Raw genomic sequence first — 27,010 nt, 5'->3', positions numbered from 1 at the left:
CAGGTACTCTGTGTATCTGTGCGCGTTACAACAACAAAGTTGTTTTTCAAAATCGGTATTAACGTTTGACAATCAAACTGGCAAATTTTCGATGGCAACAAATCGATTGACGTTATGAGAGAGGGCTTCAGAGACACCGCGTTTCGTAAAAGTATTTACCATAGGGACAAACGTGCCATTACCTTGCAGATTTTCAACTGAGCTAATTTTCCTGTACAATATCGCTCCAAAGATGAACGTTTTTCCCAGTCGAAAGACTTTTCAATTTGCTTCATCTTCTTTTTCCTTCTTCTCTCCTAAATCTTTGCCCTTAACGCCTAATAATTACTTAATTATAATCGTGTCGCATTGAGATTATTTGTAAAGCTCCTTGATGCGTTCATTGTGCGGGAGAAATTTAGCTAGGGGTCTCGAAGCTCCGAACAGAGCGGAGCCTCAAAGAGGGCGCCGAGGGAAACCGTGGAGAAAACGGTTCGAAGCGAGAAAGAAAGATCGTCGGAGATAAAAATTGCGGTGCGGTTAATGCTGCGCGTACCGGCCGACATCTTTAGACCGACAGATACATCTTTATTACGGTAACGTATCATAAATTGAGCGAGTTATCGTCCATTTGGCATTACCAAAAAATACAATAACGTGCGAAATTGAAATCCTTTAACGAAGACTCGATCGAAAATCGAAAAAAAGGACGCGCAAGAAAGGTCTTGCACGTGGTCGTTGCCAGACCGAGGCGGCCGAACACCTGCCCGAAGAGTCAGGCCATCCGTCCGTCCGTCCGTCCTCCCGTGGAAGGAAACGTTTAAGGAGGTAAAAGGAAATAACAAGTAATTTTACCGAAAGAATCATGCGCTACTTGTCGATTTCCGGTACAGACTAGGTTCCTATCCTTTAGCGAAGTACTCGATAGATGCTCTTTAAATCTCGTTACTCTCGAAGGTAAAATGATGAATCTCGAATAATAGTAGTGCAAACGGTACGATATAGTCGGAGCTAACGAGATCAAAGTCTTAACGGGCAAATGGAAGGCGTCATAAATTTATTATATGCCCGCATGTGTACGAGCGAGGAGTTCTCAATTACGTTTGTTAAACGAGCCGAGACGGTTACTTTCCTTCCTAAACCGATCTTGTTCGTTATCTTTCCGAATGTTCCGAGATAATATTATACGAATAGAAAAGAAATGTGGACGCGAAAGGGAGACGCAAGAGGAGACGGAGAAGAGGGCTGCCGAATAAAAAATGCAGATTCTGCCGATACGCGGGATGGTTAGAATGGTAGAAGAGTACACGGGTAGCGGCGCCGATATCTCGATTCGAGAATCTCCGAGAGCGACTCCTTCTTGTCCTTTTTCTGTGTCGGATGAACAAACACGTATTCGCGCGCGCGCGTATGCATGTACGCGTTCATGTATTTGCCGTAAAGAGGCGGGAGGAGAGAGGATCGTCGGAGGCAGAGGAGAACGCGAGAGGAAGCAAAGAGAGAAAGTAAAAGGAAAGAGAACTGTTCTCACCGCATGTGTTAAGCAGCGGTGTCGGCGTCCCGATTGGACGTGGATCCTGTTTACTCGCGACCACTATCCTTGTTTACGATCCTTACTACAAACGCGATTCCGAAGCCGAGCCGATCTTTCGACCGTGAGCTCTTAGTTCTTCTCCTTTAGTCTCGACAACGATCATCTCTTTTTTCCTTTCTTTCGTATTCTCGTTATCTTCTTTTATCCTTCAATTTACATTGCGAGATAATAATAAAAAAAAAAAAAAAAAAAAAGAACTATCAAATCTGATAGACGGATCTATCCGTATCGTATAAATAAATTATTGTTGCGATCGCCTTCCTTCCTTTCTTGGTCGAACATCGAACGAAATTGAGACTTTAACGCGATCGGAGATATACTCGCGCATCCGTTAATTACGGAAATCTAATTACTTGTTTACTTTTAAACATTTCCTTTTTCCGACCGTAGCGGTGCCTGCGCCTTTGGCTCGCAGCCCGTGAAACTTGTCACGGAATAAACTACCTTCCCTCGACAAAGCGCCAAATAAGAGCAACAAATGCGGTTAAATCAGACATTCAAAATGGCCGGCTCGTCCGGGCCGTGGGTGTTGAAAAGGCCCGAAGGCCTTTAGCCGTATCCATCCTTGCCGTGCTAAATCTCGCGTGAATACCAGCTTTAGTGTCCGCACGAAGGGCTGGTAAAGAGAGAGAGGGAGGGAGGGAGGGAGGGAGGGAGGGAGGGAGAGAGAGAGAGAGAGAGGGAGGGAGGAGCAGAGCAAAAGAAGAAAGACCAGGAGCATCGAAGATGGAGACGTCAAATCCCTTTTGCGTTTCCACGCTACGTGCTGTCCGTTGCTGTGCTTTTCTAGTCGTAAGAAAAGAACGACTCTCCTTTCTTATTTCTCTTCCAGATCCACTATTCTAACTCTCACAATGCGGGCCGATCAAACGTACGAGCCTATAAAAACGTTTCTATACGTTCTAAAAAAAGACGAGCTTAGAAATATCATGACCTAACGAAAGGAAATAATAAAAGGATATTCATCGGCAATGACCGACTCGTCGACATCATTTCGAGGGTTACTCGGATGCTTCTGGACATACGAACGCAATGGCTAGGACGCTCGAAGAAGATCCGTTAAAGATTTTGACGAGGTAAATTATAAATTCTCGTTAAGAACGATGACTCGTCGTTGGATAATCCAACGTTTTAGTGGCCGTTTAGTGGCGTTGTGCTGCCAAGGCAAATGACGTTTATTTAACGAGAGGACAAAAATGTATATATATATATATACACGTCTCTCACTAGTGGTTAGGGAAATTGAAGAAAGAAAAGAAAAAAGGAAAAGAAAGGCGTTGAAAAGGCGATTCATTCGAAGCTTCGTCTCGCACGTGTCTCGCCCCACGTGTTCGCTTCTCGAAGATAGCCTTCGAAATTATCGTCGAGATCATCGCCGTCGTCACCACCGTCGTCATTCACATCACCAACGGCGAGTTATCTTCTTCGCAGAACGCGCAGCATGCAATCGGATCCTTCCTTTTTTTTCTATGGCCGCGAAACGTTAAGCGAGAACGACGAATAAAGGAGACGATACAATGGCTGCCCGTCGCTCCCGTCCGTCCGGTACGAGAAAAGAAGACGTAAAAGCGTCGTTGAACGCTCAGCGTTTCGTAATCCTTCGGCTCATCGTCTCGGTTCGTTCTGCGCCATTAAAGAGATTGCTTCTTCCCGTTGAAAAAGGATAATGCACAGAAACGTTTCTACATTTTACGACTAGGCCACGTCGTTGTTTGCGTATTCAAGTAGACACACACACACACACACACACACACACACACACACACACATATATATAGTACTTTAGAAATAAAGAACCTACCAACCTAGATGAATAGAAGAAAATGATAAGAGAAAAAATTCGTAAAGAAAATAGTTCGTAAAGGTGGCGAGATAGGGGAAAGTTTCAGCGTGCGGTGTCTTTGATTTCGTCGTACAAATCTAATTAGGATCCTGACACGAGGTACTCGAGAACGAGCGTGTCTCGAGGCTATCGAGAGAAACGTTAACGATCTGCCAGCCGCGTAAACGTCGAAATTAAAATTCCTCCTTTCATTAGTGCCGCTCGTATCGAGAGAGAGAGAGAGAGAGAGAGAGAGAGAGAGAGAGAGAGAGAGAGAGAAAGAGAGGAAAAGAAACGAGAGCTCGAGTTAAGCCTTTCGAATCTCCGCGCCACCTCTCGCCAAGAAAATAGAAAGCGAGAGAGTAGAAGAAAGGACTAATTCGGAAGTTGCTCGTCCTATCGAACGTATTAGAGGCCATTATGATTTCGTAGACTCCCATTTTTCTAAAAGTCACGCATTTTCTTTCAACCTCCTTTCCTCCGAGATGCTACGTCTTTTCGAGTTAAACCACTTGTTTGAAATCGCTTTCTGCGATTTATTAACTAACGATCCTTCGTAGATCCAACGATGAACTTGGACAATTTTGAAGAACGATAGGAAATTTGACGACATGTTTACGAAGATTAGAGATAGGACAAAGGTTCTTACCTTCCAAGAAAATTCGTTACTTCTCGGATTTCGTACTCTTTCGCAAAATAAAAAAAAATCTGCGTAGAAAGCGTAATAAATTCATTAAGTCGTTAAAACGTAACATTATCGATCAAGAAAAATCGTTTGATTGACATAAAATGCTTCTCCCTTTTGAATAGTTTGAGGAAACGAAAGAGCGTTCCGAGAAGGAAGCAAAGAAAGACGTAGAAATTTCATGTATCAACGAAACTAATCTTACTCGTCTTTTCGATCCTCCATAGAGTCGATATAGAGTCGAGTTTTGGTGGGAGCAATTAAGGAATAAGGAATATTTATCACCGCCTCTTATACCCTACTTAACTCTTTCCCGCTCGTTTGTCTTTCTCTCTTAACGTGGCCGGTATTATAATTTTTCGAAAGAAAATCTCGTCGGTTCGACGGAAAGATACGCGTCAGATATGTAATTATTAAATAAAGGCGTATTCGTAGGATCGATCGCTTTTCCGTGTCTACCCTTTTAAAATGTTCATACTAGGAAGAACGTTTGGTCCATTCCAGTTGGCGGCTCGATGACATATATGTAAAAGAAAACATAAGAGCGTGTGTACGTTCGAGGGTGATCGAGCGGCGCGATGCCAAGGCAATAACGAGCGGCGACTTTGCTAGCAGTATCTCTTGACGTCTTAATGAAGCAATCACGAGGGCCCTCGAGAGATCCTCTCGAGAGGGTCAGTCGAGAGAGAGAGAGAGAGGTCCAACGGGAGGAGAAGAGAGACCGGCGACTAACGATCGAGCGGAACGTTAAGAAGAGAGGAAGGGAGGAAAACGGGAATCGAGATCTCATCGGACGATGTACCACGTTCTCTCGGTCTCTCCTTCCATGCTCTCCTTTTCTTTCCTTTTTCTCCCCTCTTTTCTTTGGAGAACGCCGCGAGAAGGCGTCGATGGGGCGTGCCTCGAAGATTTTAGGTTCAACGATTCTTTGGCAGGAGGATTTCTTTCGATGGAAGAAGTGAAGAAGAAAAGAAGAAGAAGAAATCTCGTGGCGAGGAACAAAGAGTATAGAAAATCGTCGATCCTTCTTTATTATTACCGAGAGAGGCCAATTTCGTTTCTTCATGGAAACGATCAAATGAATCTTGAAAAATTCGTCGTGTCTCGGTAAATGGGCTAAATTAACAAAGTAAATATCAAAGATATAACCATATAGGAAGATTATCACATATTCTTCGTATTCACGCTTTGGTCGGGAACAACGCCGCTGATTATCTCGTAACGTATGCTTTTTCTTTCCGAGAAGAAGACCACGTCGCAGGACGCACGATTTCGTAAAAGCGAACACCCTGCTGAGAGATTCGCTTGACAGGAGCGAGGCTACGCGTTAAGAACTCCCCCGTCGTGTTACGGCATTTGTCAGGAGGTGTTCCCTGTCTCGTACCTCTCCGTTTCCTCTCTCCTCCTCCGGTCCTTCTCTCATATTTTTACTTTTCTCTTCTTTTTTTTTTTTTTTTTTTTTTTTTCTTTTATCATCGCTCGTTTAAAATCGAATCAAAGGAAACATTTTCTCCAAAGGAGGATTCATTTCAAATAGATCCGACGGTAGGTAAAGTACCGATGTACTTTCCTAACGAACCTACCCGTTTCCACGTGGAAAACAGAAAAAGGGAAGGGTAATTCGTCTACACGACGATATCATCGTAGATAATGTATGTTTGAAACTTTTCGAGTCCCAAAAGCCCGCTGAGAAGATTCTTTCGTTTCCTTTGATCTTGATAAAACGAAGATCCTAAATTAATATGTCTTTCTTTAGTCTTCCTTTGCGCCCTTACGTCATGTTCCTTTTCTCTCTTCTTATCTTCCATCATTCCCTTTGACGCGTCCCATTGACATCGTTGAACTAAAAAAGAAAGATCTTTCTATTAAGAAAACGGATAAGATTTCAAATAAATCGATTAATTTGGGAAAAATCATGAAAATTCGATCGACGGGTTATAAATGTTTGTACGCATTCTCGATAAAAAGGAAAAAAAAAAAGTGTTGCTTTTCTAACAGCTTCATATGATTATTACAAGAAGGATCAACTAATCCATTTCGTACGAATGGAACGGCCAGAGAAACGAAACGAAGAAGGCGCCAAAAGATTCTTCGCAAAGTGATTCGCGTGCAACACGAACGTATACATGCATATGCTATACATGCATATATCCCGATGGGAAAGTACCAGAATGCCGATCGCTCGCGCGATGTCAGCGCCTATTTAACTTTGTTAGGGTCGCACGTATAACAAGCGGCTTATACGAGAATATCAATGAGAAGAGCTCTTACAGCGAAGCTAAACGATCTTCGGAGAATAACGATCGCATGCACGTTATATGCACGGGGATAATCGGAGATCTCCTCGAGTTTCTAATATCGTTGATCGTCGTGATTTGAACAATTGCGACGAGGCACGTAAAGGACGCGATGCTTTTAAGCATATCCGGACAAAACTACGAGATTTCCTCTTTTACCAAGATCCAGGACGATCTTTTGCGATAACAGGAGAGATTAATACGGATGTATCTACTTGTTGTGCATCTGAGATAAATCACGTCGACCATCGATACTCGTACTTTTCATTAATATACGTACAAATCTAATGGACAAAAAATATTTCGAGAGTTTCCTTCGATAATGTGCGCGCCTCTTTCTATAAAGACTCGTGGGATATTATGAGGGAACATTTAAATATGCTTAAGGAGAATTGTTTGATTTTAGGATTTAAGTAAGCGCGTGCCGGGTGCCGCGTGGCACAGTTTGCTTAGATTACCTGGGCCAAAGACCTATCACTTTCGGTGCTTCTTACTTCCAAGTCCAAGTTCTTACCTAAAGTTTACTTTGCTTTCCTTCACTTGGGACCATTGTCCTGGCCCTACGCGCCTTACTAAAAAGAGATAGCGAAGTAGTAGAACCGAGGTTCTCAATACCGTAATCATCGTCTTTACAAAAGCTCTCGAACGTTCTAATAGAGCATTGCGAACGCTATTATCAAAAAGAATTTTTCAATGAAAATATCCTTTTCAAGATCGACGAGTATCAAGAAACAAGTCTATTTGTATTTACCACCTCTTTCGTTGACTGATAAAATCGAAAAGTTTCAGGGGCTTCTTTTTAAAGGTTCACCTTTTAATTCGTTTTTAAATTAATTTCGCTATTTCATTTGATGAAAATGGCCGAAAATGGCAGATTCGAGAGAACGGAAAAGGGATAAAACTCGAGAAAAGAACTCGGTTGAGAGTCACAGGACCCCTCGGAGGCCCCGTTGAGCTCGTCGTCGGAGAGGGAGACGAGTAGGAGCAAAGTAGGGGTGGAGTCGTGTCGCTGGAGAAGGAGAAGGGAGAGAGAGAGAGAGAGAGAGAGAGCAAACGGTCGAGGGGCCAGGAATCAGTGATGTCGGTGAGGGAAAAGTAAGTAGTGTTGGAAGCAGGCTGGTGTCTCAATCAGCCAAGAAACGACGCAGGTTGGGGTGCCCTGGACCCCTGTGGGTGGAGGACAGAGTGGGGCGGAGGGCGGAGTACGAGGCCTTCGGCTTCGGAGCCGTCACAACTCAATCTAGTAACTCAGAGGCTGCGGCCGTGCGCGAACGTCTCGTTACCTTTTTCTTTCTCCCTCTATCTCCCTCTTTACTTCCGTTTATCCGTCATTGTTTTCTTTGATCTCTTCTCTTCTCTCCTTTCCCTGCACACAGACGCGCGCGTGCACGCGCGCGCATTTACGCATAGAGCTACATTATACATTTTCGCTCTCTCTCTCTCTCTCTCTCTCTCTCTCTCTCTCCCTCTCTCCGTTCTTTCGTTTATCTTTCGCATGTTTTCGCATTCAAACCTCTTCTTCGCGTCGATCTTTTGCGTTACGCGTTTAAATTGAACTACAAGAGGAAAACGAAGACGAGGAAGATAAATAAGACAAAGAGGAAGAGAAGAAAGAAAGTCGAAGGATGGAGAGAAAAAGAGAAACGGAGGGACAAGACATTTCATAGAATTATAACAATCGGACGCGAAAAACGAGAGGGAACGGAATTTTAGGGAATCAGTGTGAAAGTGTATCGAGAGGAGCACGATGTAATAATCGTGTAGTTTTCGTCGAAAGAATATACAAAGGTATGTGAATTTTGATAACTTTGTCTTCGATAGGAATTCAAGATAGCATTTCAATCGCCTTTCAATCGTTTCCTCCTTTTCGCGCTAAAAAGAAAAAGAAAAAAAAAAACAAAACAAAAAAAATACTACGTTGCGTACGCGCTTTCTCCTGTTTCTCACGCTCGTTTCAAATTTCGGCGCGCGTTTATCGTTTACGAGAGCGAGCGAGCGAGCGAGCGAGCGAGCGAGAGATATTCGATAAACGATATTCTATGAGAATAACGAAAGGAAGAATAGGGGGTTATCGATTTTGTTGCGATAGTAAAGTTGAAACTAACGAGTCGAGACGTGAGTCTTTTTTTTTTTTTTATTCTGTACCAGCCTCAATCAAATTCCAAGTACGTATAGATCGCAGTGAACGAGCGACGGACGAACGGATACCGTTCGGTCTGGCTTCGATTGAACGATCATCAAGGCGAATATGCGATAACGGGTACTTCGACTGTTTGTAGAAAAAATAAATATAATTTTGTATTCCGACATAGTACTCGCCGATAATTAGGTACCCGCGGATAATAAATTGCAAATAAAGGCATAGGAGTTACGGGCAATGATAAAGAGAATTTCGTAAACCGGATCTCGATAGGCGTACGTTCCGAGTACGTTTCAAATCATATTTATCGCATTATCGTTCAAATGCAAACGAGTTTTTCCATCGAAATAAAAATAATACAAGTAAAAAACACCTTTCAACATAATTAAGATCTCGAGATATAGATCTCGGCGCTCGAGCAGTTAAAATGTCGGTAGAATTTTTATGCGCGAGTCTTAGAACGAGAAACGAACGATAACGAAAGGAAAGGAAAGGACGATGACTTTTCTCTCCCTTCTTGCGCTCTGAGCATCGACAATGTTGAAAATCACCTGCCCCCGAGAGTAGTACGTCCATCCTACGTAGTAGTGTGTGACATCCTACGTTGAAACGCGAGACACGCGACCACGTATAGAACGTAGACGATGAAAGGCTATCCTCCCTCCTTTCTTTCAGGCGGTTCGAAGAAGGTAATAGGAAGATGAAATTGGCAGCGTCGTCCGCTCATTAGCGCCCAAGACACTTCGTGCCATAGATTTATGTGTCCCTGTGCTAACGAACTCGCGTGGCATTGACTCGGTCGTGACTCGGGCCTCTTTCTTAACGATCAAGCAACCAATGACACATTCGTCGTATTCGCGCGAATCATCGAAAAACCAACCTTCGGATCCTAAGATGATCATGTTAATGATCTAGAATGTGAGAATTTTTTTCACAATTAAAATATTTCTTGCCCTTTTCTTTTTTTACGAGTAACGATCTTCCGAAAGAGAGGGAAAGAAAGAGCGGCACGCGTTAATGACGACTCGCTCAATCATGAGAGAGAGGTTCTCGCGCGAGGATCGAGCCAAGTCCAGAGGCAATGGAAGCGAAAACCGATCCTCAGTCGGAAATCACGACGTTTCTTTCTCTACCATCGCGTAGGATGATATTAAAGCGATTAATAGTCCTCGTAGATTCTTCGACCGAGAGGGAGAGAGAGAGAGAGAGGGAGAGAGAGAGAGAGAGAGAGAGAGAGAGAGAGAGAGAGAGAGAAAATTAAATCAATCGAGAAAGCAGAGACAGGGAAAAAGAAAAATAGATATTCTTCGAATATATCCCCCGTTTGTCGGAGAGAAAAAACGAATAGAAAACCGTAAGGATCACAGGCGAGAAACGAGTTTCTAAGGGTCCGGGTAGTAGAAGAGTAATTTATGAAGACATAGAAGCTCGACGTAGCAGCTTTTTCCTTGGATGAATCTAGGAAGGCTCGCCTGGTACAGTCCCTCAACCTTCAGCTTTTCTATCCGTTAAAACTTCTAACTTCAGGAGGGGAAGAGTTATCGCGATAGAACAGGATGTAGGTTCGTAGTTGAGAAGTTTAAGGGAATAGGAGAGGAGCTCGACGTAGACGTACGACCTACCGTATAACGACTGAGAAGGGTTCGGCCCTATTGTACTCTCAGGAGCATCGAGATTATTAGAAAAGGAAAGGGGGAATGCGGTGAGACGTTGAAGAATCTATTTGACGTTTTTCTCCTCTCTCACGTTCTCATTTTATCGATGCTTTTTGCCTTTTCAAATATCCACGAAGAGAAAGAGTAAGATACGTAGAGAGCAACATCTTGTCCAGCTCGTGCTTGGCACCTGGTATAAGGGAGGGGGCAGCAAATACGTTCGACGTACGAGACTCGCGGTCAATCATTTTCCAACATGAGGACTTTATCCAGGAGGCACATCTCCCTCGATCTCTCTTTGGAACATAAAAACATAAAGGTAAAAGCATCGGTTCGTGAACCGTTAGAAGGGCCGGATTAGAGGACCTGGCAGATCGCGACTTTCTGTCACGACTCCTCGAAACCCGGAAGCAACGCTCGATCACGATATTCTCTTCGGACTATGAATTTCGAATTGGCGATCACTGAGTTAATGAGTGTTACGAGCCATATCTATATATGAAGGAAGGAAGTATTCCAAGTTGGTAATCACTGAGGGACTATTGGGGCTGGCCATCTGTCCCTCGTTGCCACGTCCGTTAAAATGCGTCTTGGTGGTCCATTTTGGGCCTGTACGCTCGGAGGCCCACGTCACGTTCGGTGGGCCCGCTGCACCTAAATTACTGCCCGATAGTGCATAGTTTGAAACTGGCATACGCGTTACGACATGACCCAGACCCTTTCCTAGATCGACGTTCGTCCGAAAAGATGATTTCCAGGATGTACGTGTTTGCAGGATCGCCCTTCGAACTTTATTTCTCGAGGATTCTTCTTTTCCGAGAAAGGATTTAAGGGGTATTATCCTCTGGAAGATAGCCCTAGGTAAAAGCAAGCTTTACGTTAGGATCTACGTTCGATCGAGGAAATCCGTTATTAAGATGTATCATTCTATGACGTCGTCGCGATCGATCGAATACGTACGGGGTGATTGTACGGAGACGTAAACAAACAAGAGAACGGGCTTCTCATTCGCAAAGCGAGTCCTTTCGAGTCGTTGCGTAACGCCTTGCTCTCTTACGATCGTTTACACTCAAGCTTGTGTATTTTAGCGCGAGACCTCGAAGTGATCGTTCCGTAAATATTAACTCGTCGCATAAACGAAACCTGATGAAATTATTTACTCGGCCTCTACGAGTAGCGTCGATGCATCCGATCGAAATGCAAACAGAGAGAGTTTTTATTTCCTCCTGCCCTCCCCCCCCCCCTCTCTCTCTCTCCTTGTCTTCCTTCTTTTTTTCCGTTCGCTTCTAGCCTTCTTCGCCTGGCCCTCGAAAGATTTCGAGAACGTGCTCGCTCTTTTTCTAATTCTGGCCGCCAGCCAGAGTCGAAATCCGTTATGTATGTCACGTGTTCCGAGCTTCTCGCGTGCTCCTTGGAAGCTTCAAGGAAGAGTCCAAGTACGGTATATTTTTAGTTGCCGCATGAATTTTTTTCCATCTAGTCGAGTAAGAACGATAAACGTTGAAATACATGCGTATGTAGAAAAACAAAGATAAAAATGATCGATCGATCGATCGATCGATCGATCGATCGATAAGCGAGGATTTTCGGCGTTTCGTTATTTTTCGTTTCTACGAAACGATATCCGGATCGGTAACCGGAGGTTGGCAAGAAGGTTCTCAGACCGTTAGACGCTTCGCTCGTTCTCCAAGTTGGTATCGCGATGCCTGGAGCACGAAGAGAGAATGAGACGAAAAGAAAAAAAGAAAGAAAAAGTGAAGGAGGAAGAGAGAAATCAGTTTCTTCGAACGGATTCGGACAAAGAGCTCGCTGTCCATTTTCTTGAATACGTTCGGAACGTTACAAGATTAATTATAGTTATTACTTTGCTCGTGGCTACACGTGTTTCTAATTTTTCCCCTTTAAAAAGTCGCATTTCGAGCGCTTCCTTGTATCGTAGCTAGCAGTCAAGAGACTGGGTTGCGACGAATCCGAAAGCGAGTTTTAATTATTGCGAAAAACTTATTCCGTTTCTAAATGTGATTGATCCTTACGAGAGTGATTAAATAAAATAAGTCTAAAGCATTGAACGTATATCGTAATAGATATCATGTAATGGGAATGAATTGGACGAGCGCGCATTACCGAACGGCTGCCGGCTAGCGCGTGCTTTGCGAGCTCTACCACCGTATACCCCTATGTATTATTTATATTGTATATTATCTCTATATTAGTTTTGTACGTTGCAGCGCAATGCACCGATGGCTTTGACCGCTCGCTCAGTTACTCGGTACTAACGATATGGATATCAATAATCGTGTGTTCGAGTTGGAACGAAGAGATGCAAGCTAATTGGAAAAAACAAAGAAAAAAAGAATCCCGAAAATTGTATATCCCCTCTTTCGTTCCTTTTAGCTTTAGAAAGTAAAGCGAATATCATAAAAGTTGCGACATAGTATTCTCGAGACTTGTAGTCGTAAATAGTTTGCAAATTTAAAAACTCGTGTAGCTCGTCGTAGTTTTCTTTGACGCGAGAGAAGATCTCGCCGCGTAAATTTGCATTCCGCGACATTCTTAAAATAAACCAGGCTTTCTTCGCCCGCCTATGTCACTCGAACGAAGATCTCGTTAGGACTTTTTGTCACGTCTTCTTTCTCGTGCGTTTCCGACGCGACGAAGCGCAAATTGCGTTTCGCTTATAAAAAGTTCTCTTCTTCTTCCGACACCTTCCGACGATTAAAGCCTTCTTCCGCGTCGCATGGTAGCCCGACGATAGTCGGCATTTTTTGGTATGTGTTTCTCGCTCTAGTTGCCGTTTACCTCGTCGTCAAATAAACGCTCGATGATATATATATGTATATATATATATATATATTTTTTTTTTTCTAAACACGTAAACACGCTGAGCTTGTTCGAAACGATAGAAACATTTCGCTCATATTTTCCGAAAGGCTTTCGAGACATCTTTGAGAGACATCAAGATATAATCGAGCCTGCAGCTCGAGTTGCAAAAGGATCGTTCGTTCGCTCGTCCAAAAAGAAGTCAGCGTCCAATAAAGTAAGTTCGATATCGTAAAGTAAAGTCGATAAGCCATAAGCGGTTTATCGAGAATTATGTAAGTCGCTACGATCGCGACTATGAGCGATCGTGGAGCTAACGTGGAGACCGGTAAAGGAGGGAGAGAGAAAGAGAGAGATAAACGTACATATATTTAGCTTTCACTCGATAATGCGAACCGCTCGTAAGTTCCCACCCACTCGTATCTAGGTACCGGAGGAATTGTATTTTCTCAGGCTCGTCGGATACAACAACCATCGACACCTACGTAAAAGCGTATTCGTTTTCCTTATTGTCGCAAGGCCAGCGAGATACGACGTTCTAGATAGTAGATTATCTAACGGAATGAAGAAGAAAAGGGGAGAGAGAGAGAGAGAGGGGGGGGGGAGGGGGTAGGGGAAGGGGGGAAAAACAATCGAAAGAAATTCTGTATGATTTGTAATACTCGAGGCGAGGAAACTCAACGGTCACCGTTCAAGGTACGAGCGGTTGAACTCGAACGATAATTGGCTCCCCGCACGTCGAGGGACGCGCGTTCTCTCGCTCGCAACGGAAGAACCTACTTAAGCGTCTTTTGTATTCCTTACTTGAAACAACGAGCTGAAAATATACTCGGGAATATCAAAGTCCAAAGAGACACTTGATCGGATTACTTAGAGACAGCAAGTGAAACGTAATGTAAACATATATAAAAATTGGGTCGTCGAACGCGACCATCGAACGGATTCATAGTCGGCGAGATCTGGGAGCGAGGATGAAAGAGGATCTTAGAAATGATATCTTAGTAATGTTTGAGGACGCGAGTCGTTCAACTTTGTTATTTCTTACTTTATTCTTTACTTTAGAAAAAAAAAAAAAAAAAAAGGGCAATTCGATCAAAGCGAGTATAAAAATAATCAGGTATGATATGCGTTGGATTATCTATGCGTTTCTTCTTCCTCAGGATGTCTCGTGGGGTGCATCGGTTGGACGTAGTCCTGGTCTCGATGCTGTTAACGACGATGCTAGCCGGCACAAGATCCACTTCCGTGCGTTGCGAGGACGCGAGACTTAGGTGCGCTTATAGAACCGGATGTGGAATGGCTCTTCAACACTACGTTACCGGTTGCGCCTCCGTTTTGCAAGGTGACAATTGCTCCGACGCTTGTCAGCACGCGCTCATCGCTTTGACCAGTACCGACGAGGGAAAGGAGCTCATGACGGTGAGAACGTGGAGAGATATCTCCATGCGTCTAATATCTAAAGATACCTATAATATAATGTCGATAATGTCGATGGAAAAAATGTTTTCAGTGTCAATGCACGCGAGACGACGAGCTCTGTCAACAATCGAAGCAGAGGGTCGAGATTTGTAGATCGTCGGTGACGACGGCTATGAACAGGACGAGGGTATCCTGCAGGATAGCCACGTGGATATGTAACGCGGATGCCCTATGTCAAACGGCTTTGTCGTATTACAACAAATTCTGCAAGAGCATGTTCCACGGGAAGAAGTGCACTCACCGGTACGTACCGTCGATTCGATTCAATCGAGAGAATAAGGGAAAAGGCGATAGTAGATATCGGTGGGGCCCATTTAAAAGTAATATTCGAATGGGCAAATTGTCGATGACAAATGTATAATATATAAATAGATTCGCTCATTTGTCTCTAGATGTAGAAATTCGATCAACATACTGACGCGACAAGAAAAGGCGGCGAAGCTCAGTACCTGTCTTTGCGACGGTTCCGAGGAATACGATTGCAAGGGGATCCATCGTAATATGAATACGCTCTGCTTCGGTAGGATTCATCACGATTATCGCCAAGTAAAAAAAGTCGTCGACGGGACTAGGACGAACGAGATCGTTCGAACGGAGACGAACGTTCTTGGGAACGAGGTGCCTAACGAGGCCACGACCGTTCGTCCTTTCGTCGACAGGACGACGTTGGCGATGTCCATCACTTTGCTCGTTCTTTTTGCGAGCCAAGGTAATCCACACTTATCTTTTAAATAACTTTTAATCACGCGCATATTACGCGGTAGTTGCATACTACTAAGGTAGTTGCATATTACGCGCAATTGGTTTTCATTTCGACTGGTTTCAAGAGAATTCACATGAAAGATGTACGAGGAACGAATGTCGAACAACTGTGATCGCGCACCATCGAACGCCAAGAAAACTTTGAGACGCCGAGATGTTAACGGAGGGGGAAAGGGGGAAAAGAAACAAGAGACGGTCTAGCGTATTGTATTTTTCAGACTGATGCCGAGTACAACCGAGTGGCAAGACGAGATGTCCAAATAAAGTACAGTACAGTATTCCGCGAGTGAACGACCAAAGAGCATTTTTCTAGGAATGTTTACGAGAATAAGCGCCGGACCACGAACGCGGTCCATGAAGAGGACGACCGCCAGAGATAAAGCTGCCGCTTTTGTCCCCGAGTATCCTAATCGAAGACTGCGTTTTGCGTTAAGGACGCAAAGATTTCCGATAGAAACCAACCGCGTGTTCCAAAAAATTCTGCAAAGAAAATTGACCGAGGAGCAAGGAGACGTTTAGCGTTGTACATTGATTATGTATTATATAGTAACAGATAGGGATATTTGTTTTTAATATTGTTGCGTTATAAGTATTATTATTATTATTATTCTTAATTTATGACGAAGCACGACCGAACGTTGATCGCAATCGCAAAGGTTATTCTTCCCCTTTGAAGGGTACGAAAGACTTTTCCATTTGATTTTTTTTCTTTTCATTATTCCAACTCTCCAAACTTTTTCATCGACGATGTATCCCACCGTTTTTTCACTATCTTTTAAAGACCTTGTCAATTGATAACATAAGACGACGAGCGTACATTCGTCCGAATCGAAGGAATCATACGATGTATTGTACGTTTATTGTGCGAAATTAAGCGCGAGTTACCAAGCTACATATGCGTTTCGAACTATCTATTCGTAACGGCGGAAATACTCATCTTCTTCGTTTCTTCCTTTCTTTCATAATGCGAACGATAAAGAGGTTAATGAGAACTTTTGGATTATCTAGGGTGATTGCGTAAAAAGAATCGCGTTAAAGGTAACATTGGATATGTCGATATTGGTTATTAATGAAAATAAGAAAAAGCAACTTTTTCGATGCTACATTGTCTAAGACTCTCTTGAAAAATGAAAACTAACGAAATATCGGGTCGCGTTATCAAAAAGACTTGTGACGAGACAACGGGCGACGAGAATGTAACGAAGGTACAACGACTGTAAATTATTTTTATCTATTGTAGTTACTTTTAATTATTTTACGACTATCGCATCATTTTTTTCTACCAATGGACAACCGAGAGTATTTAATTTAAATAATAAATATATTTCTTACCACCGTGTGTCGATGTGTTGCTCGTAAGGAAGAAGGCCAACCAGCCGCCAGCCAGCCAGCCAGCCAGGCAGGCAGGCAGTTCAGTTAGCGAAGGGACAAAATAAAAGATCACAAGGGGCCACTCGATATCGGACAGGTGCACGACCAAGACGATTATTATCTAACGATCTCGTAGCTCATTTTGTAAACTGAGATGACCACGAAGAATCGTAACAATGCTCGTCTAACAATTCTTTGGATATAAATTTTCAAAACAATTCTCCTCTCCTTTAAGATTCCGAGGAGAGAGAGAGAGAGAGAGGGGGGGGGGGTCAGCAATATTATCAAAAAACTTGATAGGTCGACGTAGAAAGAAAGTAGGATACGAATAGAGAGCACTCACCTTGGATGAGTAGGTAGATGTATAAGAAAATAAGAGACGCGAGAGTGTGAAGAGCAGTGCTTAATGCCGAGGAAGGAGGAAAAGGTAGCGAAGAGTGAGTGAGTGAGTGAGTGAGAGAGAGAGAGAGAGAGAGAGAGAGAGAGAGAGAGAAAGTCGGAGGCGAAGGGCTATGGGGCATTCTATTGAGCATCAGCTGTTATTGTGGACCAACTATACGGATCCAGCGTGGTGCTCTCGACCACTTGGCCACACACGTCGGTTTCTTTTAACAGACTTGGATATCGTATAGCCGGTGTAAGCTCTACCTGAACACATCATCACGGTACTTCGGTGTATTTCCCAAACGCGAAACGATCCTCTCGGTAGCGCAGCAGCGGCTACTCTCCGCGATTAAAGAAGTTTTCGAATTGCTCGAACAAACGGACTATAAAGTATAATATCGTTGCTAAAGCTCGGCTTGTTAACGAGCGCTCTCGCGATTATAATTAAGAATAAGACCGATATTTACGAGGGGGATATTTTGCACGAACCTCGCCCGCCGGCGCTATAATTATCGAGAGTAAACGATATTTACGAGACGTGGAAGTAATTAGCGTGGAAGTAATATGGTCCAGGAATTTCTAAGATTTCAACATACCTTTCTTTTGCCCTAGAGCTACCTTCCAATCGACATTTCCATTATCTCCTCTCTTTCTCTACCGCAAATTCGCTGTTATTATCTGCGATGACAATGTCTCTTTTCTAGCAACACGGTACTTGGAAATTCGCAAGAACGAATCCGGGAGAGTGAGAGAGAAAGAGTATCGTGACTTGGCCGGCCTCTTTCACGGGTCGCGTCGCGAGTGAGACAAACGAGTAGATTCGAAAGTCTCCAAGTTCTCGAGAGCTTACGAGATAAAACCGTATCGTCGTATCGTAGAATTCATGGCGTTCGTTCGTTTTTCGTTGCCCTCCTCCAACGCGACGATGGACCTTCGTAAACAGGAAAGGTATTGCTGCTCTCTTGGTGCGTTTGGTAGAGGTAGACTCTCTTCCGCGCATGCCACACACACACACACACACACACACACGCACACACACACACCGAAGAGGATCGAGGTAGCGTGCGCGTGTATGAGGGAGAGGGCGGAAAAGGAAGGAAAGAAGATAGGTGGTAGGCAGAAGAAAAGGGAGCAAGAAAGAGAAGGATGCTGGTGTTGGCCACACACGTAGCCAAGAACGGCAGGAGGACCCCCGTGTGTACGACGGAGAAGGTATTCGAGGTAAGGAGAGAGAGAGAGAGAGGGGGGGAGGGAGGGGAGGGGGGAGGGAGAGAGAGAGAGCCCGCAGGCTCCGTGCGCGGACCACCCACCTTGACTCGGGCTAGAGCTCTCTCAGCTCGACCTTCTCGAGACTATCGTCCGTTTTACCGAAAGAGGAAGATGCTCGAGTTTAGCTAGTGAAAGAGCAAGAGAGAGAGAGAGAGAGAGAGAGAGATTCCCTAAGAATCCTCTACTAATTATGCCGTTGCAGTCGGATCTCCTCGTGAAACGCACCACCGACCTCAGGAACGTCGGCTGTTGGTTTACGACTAGGAAAATGAAAAGACATCGGAGAGGGAGGGGTAAGAGGTAGCTTCGATCCTTCCAGCTTTCAACTTTAACTTTTGTTTCGACGAAGGATCCACCTAACAGCTGCGCGACTTTCTTTCCGTGGTTTTAGTCAGTCGTAAAGATGCCATCGAAATTGTTCTTTTCAGGTTGACCGGAGTAAAGTGGGGAGTCCTCTTGAGAGTACCACGTTTCGTCGACGTCTCGATCGATAATCCATTCAGTCTAGAGAAGAATATTTTCTCGAGTGTAAATTTTCAGGTTATTTGAGAAACTGAGAAAGTTAATGCGCTACTCCTTTTTAATACTTATTAGTCGGATAATTTGTCGAAATTGAAAATATAAGTGAAAATATATTAGAACGACAATACGCGGAAATACATAGAAAGTACGTGTATGGTTACAAAACGCCATCGATCGGATAAAGAACGAAATAAAATATTGAAGGATAAATCTTGAATGTTTGGAAAAATGTTTGTCGTCTTTTGTTATTACATTACTTCGATCCAAATATAAAGTTTGTATAATCATCAACACATAGTCGTATCGTTTTTCTTCTTCTTTTTTTTTCTTTTTAATTCATGTACATAACTCGGCGGTAACATATGATTAATCGAAAACACAGATCGTTTTACAAATGCACTTCGTTACGTACCTTTTTTACGAATGATAACGTTGATAATATCTTATTTTTTGATACATTAAGGTGGCGTTATAACGTCGTGCATCGCGTACCGCCACGTCCACGTCCTGGCTACTTCTTCGAATCTTTCACGGTCGTTCATATACATTTCCCCTAATTCTGGCTCCATGCATACCTATATCAGGCACAAGGCGTTTCAATAAAGACAATTGTTTAATTGATAGAAAAAGAAGGGGAGAAGGAGAAAACGAAAGAACGTGTAAGATTTACCTGACAGTATGGATCAGTGAGTAAACTTTGCACGCTAATGAGGACCTTCGATATGGTAAGAGCCAAAGACCAATTGTGATGTATAGAGTCTATACCAACGTCTCCGTGCCTTGAAACATTCGGATGTAAGATTTTTGTGAGAAATCTTACGACAGGTGGACACATTGGATAACTAAAATAATAATTATTAACGTACATTTTGCATCATTGGAAAAAGAAGAAATTTGATATCATAATCTCTTTTTCTATGCACCTGTATGGTACTTGTAAGTATAAATAAAACAATCCACCCTCGTAAGGACTACCCACGGGTCCGGTAATCGTAGCCTGCCAATGACAGCACATTTGATCCAAAGGCGTAGCTTCTATACCCTCCGGAGGATCCATTCTTAAACTTTTCAGTTCGCTTAGTAATCTATTTCGCCTCCAATAATATTCCTCCATTCTCGGAGCTCTCGTTCGTAACGACGTTTGAGCTAAACACGTTCTACAGGGGGCAGAAGAAGCAAGCTGATCGTACACTTTGTACCAATTTTTAACCAATCCAATGGGTCTATATAACGGCCAACGCATTTTCACGTGTTGTTGCCATTGTTGAGCCGTTACGTGGGTCGATAATAGGCCGCACCATCTGCGACAAACATTTGCGGCCGACCAAAGGCTTACGTCGTCTAGATGTGAGAAAACGGCCAAAAGAACCTCAGGTGGTAGGCTCTCTACAAGACCGGGCACGTTGATAGGCTCGTGCTCTATATGCTTATGATTCGTCAACATATCCAATCTATATGACAAGTTATAAGGCCTAGAAGGTTCCCCAACTTCATGTTCGTACTGCATACAGTTATCCTGACGGCGTTGATATTCTTGCAACCTTTCCAAATTCCTTTCATAATTGATTCTAAATGATTCAACGCTCGCGCATGTATTGACAGGTGGATTCTGATTATTGAACACATTGAAATTCACATTTTGCGGAGAATTTTGTTGTTGCTGGCTCGTTCTTCGTTCGTGATTGTAATAAAGATCTGTCGGTTCGTCGTTTCCAGAATCTTCATCGTCAGTTTTCTATAATAGATTTCCAATCAAGATCCAATTCTTTTCTCCGCCCTCCCCCCCCCCCCCACACACACACACACTCCCCACTCGCCAACGATCGCAAATTTCTTTAAATAAGAGTCAGGTCGAATGATTCATGAAATATATATACATATATATATATATATATATATATATATATATACACATATGTTTATTTATTTATTTACCTCGCTAAATATCGGAACTTGAAATAATCCAATATCATTGGGAAACAAAAATGCGTGACAGGTCGCGCAAACAGGCTCTTCGAAGCATGGGCCATAGTACCCATTGCAGATATAACAAGCTGTTGTCTAAAAGCCAAATCGTTTATCAGGGATGGTTATAACATTGGAAAGGTTTATTTGCAAACTAATATTTATATCCTCTACGTGACTTAATTTTGCGGTCTCTTCTAATCAAAAGATAATGCAATTGCGTCTAAAAAGTAATAAATGTTATAAAAGATTTTCCGTCGAAAAGCACGATGAGTCGAAGGTGTACTTAATTTACCGAGAATTGAAATTCTGGACAAGGGACGAGCTTCTCACCGGCCATCTTGATCGTAGTCACACGTATAATAATAATCCTCTAGGAACGCCAGTCGAGATCCTGAGTTCCGAGATAGATCCCCCTTCCCTCTCGTTAATTTTCTCTAACTTTATAAAGAAGCTGCACCTATTTGTTATCGGTTACAAACTCTATAACCCTCCTTTATGACTTACAGTCTGTTTCCTATGAACCAATATGGCTACCATCCTGCAGCCGTTTCCGAGAGCTGTCAGCGACCTCGTGTAACAAATTTCATGTTACGAGAGACGTTTCCATAAAACTGCATCTGTGGTATGCGCGGTTTAACGGCCGATACATAACAATATTAATGATAAAAATAATTCGTTGACGATTGCGAATTTCTTCGCCAAGTTTGTCCCTAGTTCAAATTATTTGCCAATGAGATATAAAATAAGTGAAAATATGATCGTTGTAAAGGTGACTTGTTGCAAAAGTCTATTGTAAGAGCGGCTTATTCCTTTGGTTTATTTCAAGTTCTTATCAAGTTCTCGTCAGATGGCAACGCAATCGTCGATCGCAGGTGCCCCCATCAGGAATATAGCCGTACTAATCAGTAAGTGATTGGCAACGAGTTAAGCGAGACAAGTGATTAAAAAATGGCATCCGCGACGACGTCGCACAATGAGGTTTCGCAACAATTTTCTGTCAACAAACTTATTCGCGTTGGTTATTACGAATTGGAGAAAACAATCGGCAAGGGTAATTTTGCCGTTGTCAAAATGGCAACCCACGTTGTAACAAAATCCAAGGTAAAAACGTCAATTAAGAACTCCTTAGGTGCACGGAAACTATCGTTTTGTCGTTATATGCTTGAATAACACACACTGTACGCATGAATTATCGTCGAGTTTACGATAATATTAACGGTGTCGTGCTCGAGAATACGCTATCGCCTTGCTCGAAACGATTCACTTTGGTCGTACCAAAAAGTTCTTTTTCGAGTGTTACCACTAACCATCCCTACCACATCGACAGAGATATGTTTTTCCTGTAAATTTTTCAAACTCATAACAAGTAATAACGTGCATATATATATATATATATATATATATATATATATATATATCTATATGTGTGTACACATACATACATATATATCGTTTTAACACTTTTTCACGAAGAAAGAGAAAAAAGAAAACAAAAATATATCAATCACACTATATCTATCCGTAATTACGATATAAATTGACGATAGGAGATAATGAATATCTTGATGTACCAAGATTGACAAAAGTTGTAAAAAATTCTATCCGGATATCTTGATAATAGTCTTTTCAACTCGACAGTTATATTTATTCGATATATTTCATAGCATCCATGTGATATAAGCTACTTTGTACCAAGCATTTTATAACATCCATCTAATACGCATATTCTAGTATAATAGCCATCGGATGAAATAATTTATTTATCTCTTATTAATTATTTCCGCCATCTATTCGACCGTTCGCTAATTGTTTCATAATCACAACGTAGAAAAATGTTTTTGTCTTTTTTCATAGTATTTAATAACTGTATGCGTTCATTGGTGCATTAGTTTTTATTCCTACGCATCACATTTAGCATAGGATCATAATCGTCTTAAGGATCGTCAAGGTACAGTTAAAACACATGCTTCCAGATAAAGATGCGTACGATCCAATGCGTCTGCTCGACTTGAGTAATACCTTTTTATTTAATTGTCCGCTTTCCTCAATATATATATACCTCGTTAACATATATATATACATATATATATACATATGTATATATATATATATATATATATATATATATATATATAGAGAGAGAGAGAGAGAGAATCAGAATATTTCTAACTTTCGACGGTCTGTTATAGGTGGCTATAAAAATAATAGATAAAACGAAATTGAACGAGGAGAACTTGGCAAAAATATTCCGGGAGGTACACATAATGAAGAGGTTGAGGCATCCGCATATTATCAGACTATACCAAGTGATGGAAACGGAAAAGATGATATATTTAGTAACGGAATATGCTCCGGGAGGTGAAATATTTGATCATCTCGTAAGGAATGGAAGAATGCCGGAGCCAGAAGCCAGAAGAATATTTCGTCAAATTGTTCTTGCTGTCCGTTATCTACACCAACAAAGAGTGGTACATCGAGATCTTAAGGTTGGTATATGTCTTCTTTCATATCACACACACACACACACATCTTGTCCAAGTGAGAAAGTTAGCTTGGGCAGTGCTCCGTCGGTAATCTGTAATTTTACCTATTTCAGGCTGAGAATTTGTTACTTGATGCAGACAATAATATTAAACTCGCCGATTTTGGATTCAGCAATGAATATACTCCGGGTGTACCGTTGAACACTTGGTGTGGATCGCCCCCTTACGCGGCCCCAGAAATTTTCGAGGGAAAACATTACGACGGGCCGCGTGCCGACGTATGGGTACGGTTGTTTTACCCGTAAAACCGTTTGGGAAAGAAATGATCAATATTATTAATACATTTTCGTAATATAAACTACGATATATGCTTTCGTTTAGAGCCTCGGCGTTGTCCTGTATGTGTTAGTGTGCGGTGCATTACCATTCGACGGTCCTACGATGCAATTATTACGCTCCGTCGTTATCTCAGGAAAATTCAGAATTCCCTTTTTCATGTCAGCAGGTATTTACCTTGTAGCCGCGTTAAATCGATCATTAGAAAGATTATATAATTAACGCAAAGCGAGCTATTAAATTTTATCTTTATTGCAGATTGCGAAAAATTAATTAGGCATATGCTGGTGGTAGAACCGGAAAGACGTTTGAGCATTTCCCAAATTTTAGCTCACTCTTGGATGGGTGGCGATGGTTTAACGGAACCGGAACCCGGAGGGTATACAGGGATCTCGATATATTTGAGAATGTTACAAATTTAAAGAAATCTCATATCTCTTGAACCTCTATTTCAGGTGCACTCCTGAAACGGCCGTTCCACTCCAATTGAATCAATTAGTTATAGAAAATATGCTTAGATTACCTGGGCTTAGTGCTGACACATTGTTAAAAGCGATTCAAGGAAATGCGTTCGATCATGTCTCAGCGATATATAATTTATTAGTCGATCGATTGGAACCGACGATGTCTGCCTTACCTACCATACAAAATATTCCAGGGGATTATATGCCCGATGGCGCGCATCAATTGGAAAAGGTAGCTTTTACCTAAAGGTAGCCTTTATCGATCGCATCCAAATTCTCGATCTTTGGGACGGTTATCTTAATATTTCTTTTTTTCTTTTTTTCTCTTTTTTTCTCTTTTCTTTCTCTTCACCAATCAATCCTTAAAGATAACGAATCAATCAAACAATAATCTTTTCGATTGGTACTTTTTCCCTATAATAGTTCGGTGAAGCAGAGGCAGAAAGCGAAGAGAGAAGCGGTCTTCAATTATCACCCGATACGCCATATCATGCGACCCGAAGGCACACAGTAGGACCCGGTGACACGACGCATCAGCCACCAACGTCATATCCGTACGCATATAATCATACTCCGGGATATCATACGTTGCGGCCCCTTCCAATATTACAATTCAATAACGACCCCCAAGTTTTGCCGCATACAAATTTACCATTGAATCTACCGCTGGTTCAACACCAACCACCTCAGAATTTTCAAATCAAGGATCAACATTTATTAAAGCCACCACCCGTAATGGGCGCCAGTAAGTGAATTTCTATTATCTATCAATTATTGATACAAGTAATATTTTATAACGTGTAATTATTTTACATTACTCCTATATAGCAGGAAGCTTTGGACGAAGAGCCTCCGACGGAGGGGCCAATCTCCATGTTTTTTATCAACAGCACGGTAGTGGTACTAGCGGCGGCAGCGGCAGCGGCAGCGCCGGCGGCGGGGGCGGTGGGGGAGGCGGCAGCGCCGGTGAGAACGGTGGATGGAGTCAACCTGGTAGCCGTGAACACTTGCAGCCTGTAAGAGAAAGTGTTATATTTGAAAAGATGTTGCGGCCATGTTAGAAATAAATGGAGAAATACATTTCTTCTTGCTACATCTTTTGCTACAGCTTATGTCTCGCTTATGCGCCTTCCTAGGGATTATTAAATTTTTATCTTAAATATCTTTTCATAGTTACAACCTGGGAGCCCGTCATTGGTACAATGTGCGCAAACGTCGACGGTTACCGTCGGTGGTACTGGAAACGGAGATGGTAATGGGACCGGTGGTAATGCAAGCGGAACTGGTACGAGCGATAGAAGACGACGAAGTGGGTTAACTGCCGTCATGCAAAGACCAGGTAGAAATAATTAATATTATTTGTATTTGTGTATTTGCGCCGCGTGGCGCATTATATAGTAGCACGGTGTATAAAAAATGCACGAACGCGCACGCACATACATGATATGAAAGTATTATGGATACTTTTTATTGAATTATCCTTATCAGATACGCATATGTGTATACTGACGAATCTACGACGACCTATCGAACAATTATTATTTATGGACGGAGACTTGCCTCCTGACACGTACACATGATTTATGCAACGATTGTAATATAATACAATTGTAAGAACAATTGTTCCACAGTAATACCTATTTATGTATCTCGAGTAAGCTATTCAAGCGCATACCTTCTATGTACGTTACACGTGCATAATGCGTGGAAATTATTAGTTGACAGTCCAAGAGCTTTTAACATACGAGAAATTACGAGAAAGTTCTTTATACTTGGAGCTTCCTTCCAGTTGCTGGTTTTTTCTTTTTCTCTTTTTCTTTTCCCGCCCCCTACCTATATCACGTCTTTTTTATATATCTACATGTATATGTATATGTATATATCGATTAATTTTAAGGGGCCTTTTCTTTTCTTTTCTTTTTTTTTCTCTTTTTAATTCTCTTAATTTAGTATTTATGACAATTTGATTTCATTTGATTTCTTTTTAATTTTGCATGGTTTGTTTTTATTGTGTCAACTGCACGGCCACATCTCGTTGGTTGGTAATATGCATGTAGTTATAAATCCGGAACTGGTTATGGAGGTGGAAGCTAGGATGAACAGAGCTTACCTGCCGTCACGATTATTACCGAGTCATCTTAGAGGCCCGACGCTTCCACACCACAGGAAAACTTCGTTGTATCACGCTAGTGCTGGTAATTTTTGCACTTTTGTTTTATTTTTGGATTTTTATGTTTTCTTTCTGTAGTTGCAGTCAACAGTGGACATGTTGTATAACTAAGGCTCTATGTTTTAATGACACGCGCGCGCGCGCGCACACTTGTTTATAAGGAAAAAGTCACTTGCCTTTTGTCGTTCTTTCACATTGACATACATACATGTGGTATTATTATCTTTTTATGTGTAACTCTATAAGATCGTTTAGATAAATTTTGGCCCATATATTTTGATAGGAAGTAGAGATTCGTATAAAGAGCCAAGCAGTCACGTCGCAACGGAGAGATACTCGCCGGTCCGTCGTGCCTCGGAAGGATCAGGTCCTCCGGGTCCTGGTATACAAGCGCTTCAACAAGAGTACCAACAGTTGCAGAGGTTAGCGTCACCTTCGCACAGTCCGGCTAGTATACCAGGGTCTCCGGTTCACGAAAGAGGCGTAGCAGCCATTACGCAAGGTATGCTCTTTATATTTAACGTTTGCAACCTATCATTGATATTTTTATGAAATATAATGATATATTTCATAGGTTTGAGCGGTTTGACGACTGCACCCGTACAAGGTAGTATAGTGCACGGTACTCCTGCGCAATCACCGGCCACGCCATTAGATTTAAGTCCCTTAAGACATCATAGATCACCGGCTACAACGCCTGTCAGTTATTCGCCTAGCAATAGTCCTGCTTTGGATATGATTCAAGAAGAGCATCCTGTAGAAATACCACGAGTAAGTAGCTTGGAAATAATCAAACAAATCCATAGCATG

The 27,010-nt window shown here is 42.3% G+C and overlaps 3 protein-coding genes across 11 annotated transcripts in view; 2 read left to right on the top strand and 1 right to left on the bottom strand.

Moving 5' to 3' along the window:
* Window positions 1-5,090: 5,090 nt before the first annotated feature.
* LOC124430454 lies at window positions 5,091-21,291 on the bottom strand. Of its 2 annotated transcripts, XR_006943770.1 has the most exons (7): window positions 21,040-21,291; window positions 20,715-20,840; window positions 19,703-20,514; window positions 19,450-19,621; window positions 19,192-19,354; window positions 18,299-18,761; window positions 5,091-5,923 (listed from the first exon to the last, which is right to left on the bottom strand). XR_006943770.1 is itself a non-coding variant. In XM_046977048.1 (6 exons), the coding sequence occupies exons 1-5, from the start codon at window positions 21,082-21,084 to the stop codon at window positions 19,238-19,240; spliced, it is 1,272 nt and encodes a 423-aa protein (XP_046833004.1). In that variant the 5' UTR covers window positions 21,085-21,291; the 3' UTR covers window positions 15,425-18,761; window positions 19,192-19,237. The 2 variants fall into 2 exon arrangements, 1 of the variants encoding a protein (XP_046833004.1); XM_046977048.1 differs by lacking the exon at window positions 5,091-5,923 and having other exon boundaries at window positions 15,425-18,761.
* On the top strand, window positions 5,922-15,808 carry LOC124430582 (growth arrest-specific protein 1-like). 6 transcript variants are annotated; one of them, XM_046977427.1, is made up of 5 exons: window positions 8,194-12,940; window positions 13,103-13,209; window positions 14,153-14,411; window positions 14,503-14,714; window positions 14,864-15,808. In XM_046977427.1, the coding sequence occupies exons 3-5, from the start codon at window positions 14,154-14,156 to the stop codon at window positions 15,204-15,206; spliced, it is 813 nt and encodes a 270-aa protein (XP_046833383.1). In that variant the 5' UTR covers window positions 8,194-12,940; window positions 13,103-13,209; window position 14,153; the 3' UTR covers window positions 15,207-15,808. The 6 variants fall into 6 exon arrangements, with proteins under 6 accessions (XP_046833356.1, XP_046833383.1, XP_046833365.1 ...); XM_046977400.1 differs by lacking the exons at window positions 8,194-12,940; window positions 13,103-13,209 and adding an exon at window positions 5,922-8,165; XM_046977409.1 differs by having other exon boundaries at window positions 8,194-13,209.
* A 267-nt stretch (window positions 21,292-21,558) lies between the features above and the next one.
* LOC124430385 (serine/threonine-protein kinase SIK3-like) overlaps window positions 21,559-27,010 on the top strand; it is a 9,956-nt gene continuing 4,504 nt past the window's right edge. For 2 of the 3 annotated variants that reach the window (XM_046976888.1, XM_046976871.1), the window contains exons 1-12: window positions 21,559-21,848; window positions 22,937-23,233; window positions 23,344-23,514; window positions 23,612-23,735; window positions 23,825-23,945; window positions 24,022-24,262; window positions 24,454-24,775; window positions 24,859-25,046; window positions 25,204-25,369; window positions 26,088-26,225; window positions 26,484-26,702; window positions 26,775-26,971. In XM_046976888.1, coding sequence (XP_046832844.1) covers window positions 21,696-21,848; window positions 22,937-23,233; window positions 23,344-23,514; window positions 23,612-23,735; window positions 23,825-23,945; window positions 24,022-24,262; window positions 24,454-24,775; window positions 24,859-25,046; window positions 25,204-25,369; window positions 26,088-26,225; window positions 26,484-26,702; window positions 26,775-26,971 — 2,337 coding nt within the window. In that variant the 5' untranslated portion in view covers window positions 21,559-21,695. The remainder of the gene's footprint in view (window positions 21,849-22,936; window positions 23,234-23,343; window positions 23,515-23,611; window positions 23,736-23,824; window positions 23,946-24,021; window positions 24,263-24,453; window positions 24,776-24,858; window positions 25,047-25,203; window positions 25,370-26,087; window positions 26,226-26,483; window positions 26,703-26,774; window positions 26,972-27,010) is intronic. The other variant, XM_046976879.1, reaches the window with a different exon arrangement.

The sequence above is a fragment of the Vespa crabro genome, chromosome 1 (genome assembly GCF_910589235.1).
Source record: "Vespa crabro chromosome 1, iyVesCrab1.2, whole genome shotgun sequence".
Taxonomy (NCBI): domain Eukaryota; kingdom Metazoa; phylum Arthropoda; class Insecta; order Hymenoptera; family Vespidae; genus Vespa; species Vespa crabro.
The sequence above is the reverse complement of the archived record's forward strand: the minus strand, read 5'-3'. Positions and strand labels throughout refer to the sequence as shown.